The sequence below is a fragment of the Brachyistius frenatus genome, unplaced genomic scaffold (assembly GCF_029030835.1).
Source record: "Brachyistius frenatus isolate BFR_SWC_R1_liver_20210118 unplaced genomic scaffold, ASM2903083v1 Contig_163, whole genome shotgun sequence".
In the NCBI taxonomy this organism is placed as follows: Eukaryota; Metazoa; Chordata; class Actinopteri; family Embiotocidae; genus Brachyistius; species Brachyistius frenatus.
The window spans coordinates 24,797-30,000 of record NW_027210762.1 but is presented as its reverse complement, the minus strand read 5'-3'; the positions used below and the strand labels follow the sequence as shown (position 1 = coordinate 30,000).

At 43.8% G+C, this 5,204-nt stretch overlaps 1 protein-coding gene across 2 annotated transcripts in view; it reads left to right on the top strand.

Moving 5' to 3' along the window:
* The window catches only part of naprt (nicotinate phosphoribosyltransferase), a 7,670-nt gene extending 4,624 nt beyond the window's left edge, over positions 1 to 3,046 (top strand). Inside the window, exons 7-13 of one of the 2 annotated variants that reach the window (XM_069716850.1) lie at positions 38 to 175; positions 278 to 362; positions 451 to 531; positions 673 to 775; positions 1,414 to 1,571; positions 1,998 to 2,105; positions 2,193 to 3,046. In XM_069716850.1, coding sequence (XP_069572951.1) covers positions 38 to 175; positions 278 to 362; positions 451 to 531; positions 673 to 775; positions 1,414 to 1,571; positions 1,998 to 2,105; positions 2,193 to 2,279 — 760 coding nt within the window. In that variant the 3' untranslated portion in view covers positions 2,280 to 3,046. The remainder of the gene's footprint in view (positions 1 to 37; positions 176 to 277; positions 363 to 450; positions 532 to 672; positions 776 to 1,413; positions 1,572 to 1,997; positions 2,106 to 2,192) is intronic. The other variant, XM_069716851.1, reaches the window with a different exon arrangement.
* Positions 3,047 to 5,204: the final 2,158 nt, after the last annotated feature.

Genomic DNA, 5,204 nt, shown 5'->3' with positions numbered 1-5,204 from the left:
CTCCAATATGTTTTCCACATGTGACCTCCTTCAGCAGCGGGCTGCTGAACTTCTGCGCCGTGGCTCTGGCGCTGAGCGAGCTGGGCTTCAGGCCGGTGGGAGTTCGTCTGGACAGCGGCGACCTCTGCGGTCAGTCCGTCGACATCCGCCACGTCTTCAGACTCTGCAGCGAGCAGTGAGTGAAGAAGACCTCGAAGACACTCGGCGAAATCCGACGCGACTCCGGACGTCTGTCGTTCACGTCCGATTATCCGTCGTTGCATTTTTTTCTCCGCAGTTTCTCCATTCCCTCCTTCGAGTCGCTGCTCATCGTCGGGACCAACAACATCTCGGAGCAAAGCGTGGCCGAGCTCAACAAGAAGGTAAAAGGAGCGTGCGAGGAAGTCTTCGTCTCCTGGTATTCCCGCTCTCCGATTGGTCCCTGATTGGTCTGTGATGTCGTCGTTTCAGGAGAACGAAATCAACGTGGTCGGCGTCGGGACTCATCTGGTCACCTGCACCCGACAACCGTCGCTGGGCTGCGTGTACAAGGTGGTCTGAGCGAAGTGCACGCTCAGCGCTGTCTCACTTCTCCTGTCATGTTAACATGCTGTGTGTGTGTGTGTGTGCGTGCGTGCGTGTGTGTGTGTGTGTGTGTGTGTGCGTGCGTGTGTGTGTGTGTGTGCGCACCAGCTGGTGGAGGTGAGAGGAAGACCCCGGATGAAGATCAGCGAGGACCCGGAGAAAAGCACCGTTCCGGGGAGGAAAGCCGTCTACCGGCTGCTCGACGCCGAGGGTGAGAATCGGTGGTCGTGACGTGACTTTGAGGCCGATTCTGGTGATTTGGTGTCAAAACAGATGTTTTATTGACAGAAGTCAAGAGGAGAGACAGAGTAACTTCTCCAAAGGTCAGGGATGGGACATGATATTTGAATAGTCGTTATAATATAACCTGTTTTTACCGGCGCTGGATTGTCATGCGTTATCGCTGTCAGAAGGTGGCGGTATTTGGCCTCAAAGCTGTTCTGCCAGCTGTTGTTAAACAAACATAAGAAGAAGAACACGTTGCTGCCCGTCTTAATATTTGATTATTAACAGTGCTTTTGCTTGAAATGCCGATTGATCCCTCGTAAAGGTGTCCGGCCGATCCGTCTCCGAGTTGCTCACAGGTCCGAATGTCAGGAAGTTCTGTATTTCCAGATAAGGAGACGCCGGCCTCGTCCTCAATGGATCTCGATTAACCTTATAGCAGCAGACACCAGAGTTTAAGAGGACACGGTGACCCCACGAGGAAAGGAAACCGAATTATTAAGAGGAGACAAAAGCTAAAACTCTTCCAGTCCAACTGATAATAATACAAGAAGCTTTGTAACATTTCAATTTCACAGCGTAAACGTCTTCTCTCGTCTCTCGTCTCTCGTCTCCCCCCCGCAGGTCATCCTTTCCTCGACCTGCTGTGCCTGGCGGCGGATTCTCCTCCGGAGGCCGGAGTCCTGCTGAGCTGCTTCCCTCTGGGCTGCGGTGACGCCGCCACCTCGGTCACTCCGGCTCAGGTCACCTGTCTGCGCCAGGAAGTGTTCAGCAAAGGACAGGTATATAAATATATATATATATATATATATATATAAATATATATGATGCTGTTTTTTTTTTTTTCTGGGCAAAAGCTGGTGAAATTTACAAGCCAGCAAATTCTAAGTGTTAAAACTCCCCTAAAGTTTGAGAAGTTTTAAAAAGAACGTAGGGATAGATGTAGACCATGTTGACTAGGAAGATAGAAAAAATAAGTTAAAACACAACTTTTATGAGACTTTTAAGACTTTTTAATAACTCTTGATAAAAAAAAAAAACTACAGATAATCCATTCAAATCTGTGAATCTGTTACAGCCTTAAAAAGCTCAAAATAACACCTATAAAAACATGAATTTCCTTTCTGCTCTGGAACTAAACACGTGCGTGAGGCCACGCTGCCGGAGGAGTTTTCGTCTTTATGACCGGGTCTCCCAACATTTTCTAGGTCACACAGCCGCTGTGCAGCGCCGCAGAAACCAGAGCGAAGGTCCAGAGCTCCCTCCAGACTCTGCACCCCCGACACAAGAGGCTGCAGGAGCCCGACTCGTACACAGTGAGTCTCCGTCAACATCTGAAACAAACGGCAAAAAAAAATACAGACACTTTAAAAACGGACTGCTGTGGGCTTCTCTACCACCAGGTGGCGCTGTCAGAGAAACTCCGCAACCTGGTGACGGAGATCCAGAGAGGGAGCAGCGGCGACAGCAACTTCCTGTTCGCCAACTAAACTCAATCCTTTATTTTTCTGTCTTTTTATGGATGCTGTTTTTCCAGAGTGCCAAACTTTGGTCTGTTTTAAAGCCCAACAGGGAGAAATTATAACAAATCCTCCAGTGAATTTTTTTTTTAATGTTTTTAACAAGAAACGTCCAAAACAAAAGGCACAAAACTGCAACCTGGTTTTTATTCCCCAATATTTTAATAGACAAACTCATCGAAGACAACAACGTAAATCCAAGTCTGCTTTTTCTCGATCTTTCAACCTGCTGACCTTCCTCAGCAGACGACCTGGAGATGTGAACGGAAACCAGAATATGAGAGTTTTTATTTGTAAACTGTGGTCTGATATTTGTGGATTTTTTTTTCCATCTGTACCTCAAAAGTATTTAATCATGCGTGTGAATATACCTCAAATGTAAATGAAAAAAAAAAATTCCGCGAAATTTTGAATTTGAAGTGTTCGGTTTATGAACAGAAACGTTTACGCTGAATTATTTCTCTTCTCTTGTTCTTCACACTCATCTTAAAGGTTTTAGTTTGTGTTATTTTAAAAAAATCTAAAAGTGCATTTATCAATGATTTTTATATTAACATCCTAAAATTACTCAGTGGAAGATCAAATAGATCTTTACTGAGACGAACCCACATTTTTCTCAGCAGTTGGTGGAGACCAAAACAGAGCTAAAAGGACTCTTAATATTGGACCCGACTCTTCATAAATGATAATGTTGAGTGTGTAAATAAGCAGCTGTTTACTAAAACAACGTAAGACAATATGTTTTTGATGTGTGATCTTTCCATTTAGTTTTAATTGTCGCTCTGAAGCCTCGAGTTTGCCATTTTGGAGCCAGAAGCGACCATATTTGGACGAGCTGGGGGAGGAGCCAGCGGTGGATCACTACGCCCCGCCCACTCACCCACAGCGGAAACCTGACTGCACCACAGGCCTGTCAATCAAACAGACACACCCCCTCTGAACATAACTGGAGACCTAATATCTAATTAATGACGGGATTATTTATAGAAAGATCGCCAGAAAACTAATAACAAGGAGTGACGTTAGCTAATGATACTATTATATTATATATATATATATTATATGTACTCGTGGAAAACATGTATTGAGAAGTTGAATGGGAGTTTATGGAGCCTTTTTGGAGCCGACCTCTTGTGGCACTCGGTGGTATTGCAGTTTAAGACCTGGAAGCTACGTCCACGTTTACATACAGTCTGTGATTTTTTTTTACATGTATGTACTCAATAACATTCATTGAATTTGATCATGATTTGTTAATATGTTGTATCTTAGCTGGTATTTGTAAAAACTTTTAACGGTGACGCCCTCTAGTGGTCGTTTAAAAAACAAAAACAGCACTGCACCTGTTCTGTTTTCACCTGAATTATCTAATTTATCTATAAACAAATACTATATACCACCGGATGAGTTTTAAATGTGCCATAATAACAACTTTAAATTCATTTCATTCTTTCTTTTTTTAATTCAGAGCTTCAGTTTGAAAAGAAACAATCGACCGACATGTCTGAAATCTTGGCTCACCGTCCCTCTCCACCCTGCCATGAAACTCCTCGGCTCTCCGCCCACCCACCAACTCCCCCACCTCCCCCCCGCCTCCTGCCCTTCCGCTGCTCCACATGTTGAGAGGACTTTTTCTCCAGCTCTGATTGGCTGCCGGCTGACCAGTGGCAGCAGAAACGCAGATACACCCAGCGGGACATATGGAGCCGATTAGACACGGAGAGGCCGTGATATCATCCAGGACTTCTCTCACGTCTCTGAGGTGGATCAGTCGACACTCATACACTTCTCATGTGGGCTCTTTTTTTACGGCCTCTGAAACGCCGGCTGCTGCACACCACTCAACTTTCCTCTATTTCACAACAGAACTGATGATCAGCGGTGGGAGAAGTTCACACATCCTGTTTAAAGTCAAAAATAACAGAATGTAAAAATTGCTCCATTATGAGTCAAAGTCCTGCTTTCAAGTATTTTTTAGCAAATGTACTTTTTAATATTAATAAATCATCGTGTAGACAGGAGTTTACTGTTGTTCAGAATGGACTTTATATACAGTTAAGTTCAAGTTTTAATGCACAATATCGCCCAAGGGAAGCGTGTATAATGTGAAAAGTATCGGACCCAGCACAGAACCTTGTGGAACTCCGTAACTAACGTCATCACTGACGTGAATAGATTTTAATCTATGTGATGGATATGATTTGAACCAGCCGAGTGCACTTTTTAAAAAAAAAATTATCCTGATGATGCAAAGAGACAGAAAATGACCACAGAGACTCACAACAAGACTGCAAAGAGGCAAAAACATTAAAGAAATACAACCTGATGACTCAAAGTGACTACAAAGATATCAAATGAATCATTTCAAGTTTTTTCTTCAAACAAAAAAAATTCAGAAATTCTCTGATGGCATCTTTTTAAAAAGTGAATATTTCTTTGATTCCTTTAGTCTTTGGAAACACTGGTCAACATTTTTCATCATTTTCTGACATTTTTAAGCCCAAACAGCTGATCAATTAATCGAGGACATATGTCTTATTGACAGATTGTTCTAGTCCCTGTAATAACATCATGTGACCAGTTGTATGAAAAGCAGCAGGACTAATTCATCCATCATATTTTATAAGATGCATGTCATCATATGTATTATTATTGGTAGTTAAAGTTGACTTTTCTCTGTAAATCTAACTTTTTTTTAAAAGTCTGAATTTACTGCAGCAGCTGCTGACACGTCGGCGACCTCTGCAACCGGAACCCCACTTGACCTCCTGACACGACCAAAAACCCTCCTCCTCTCCTCCCTCAGTTCAGCATGAGCAGCCTGCAGATCTCCTGGAGGCCCGCGGAGGTCGCTCTGCTCTCCGCCTCCTTCCTCTCCTTCTCCGGCTCTCCCTC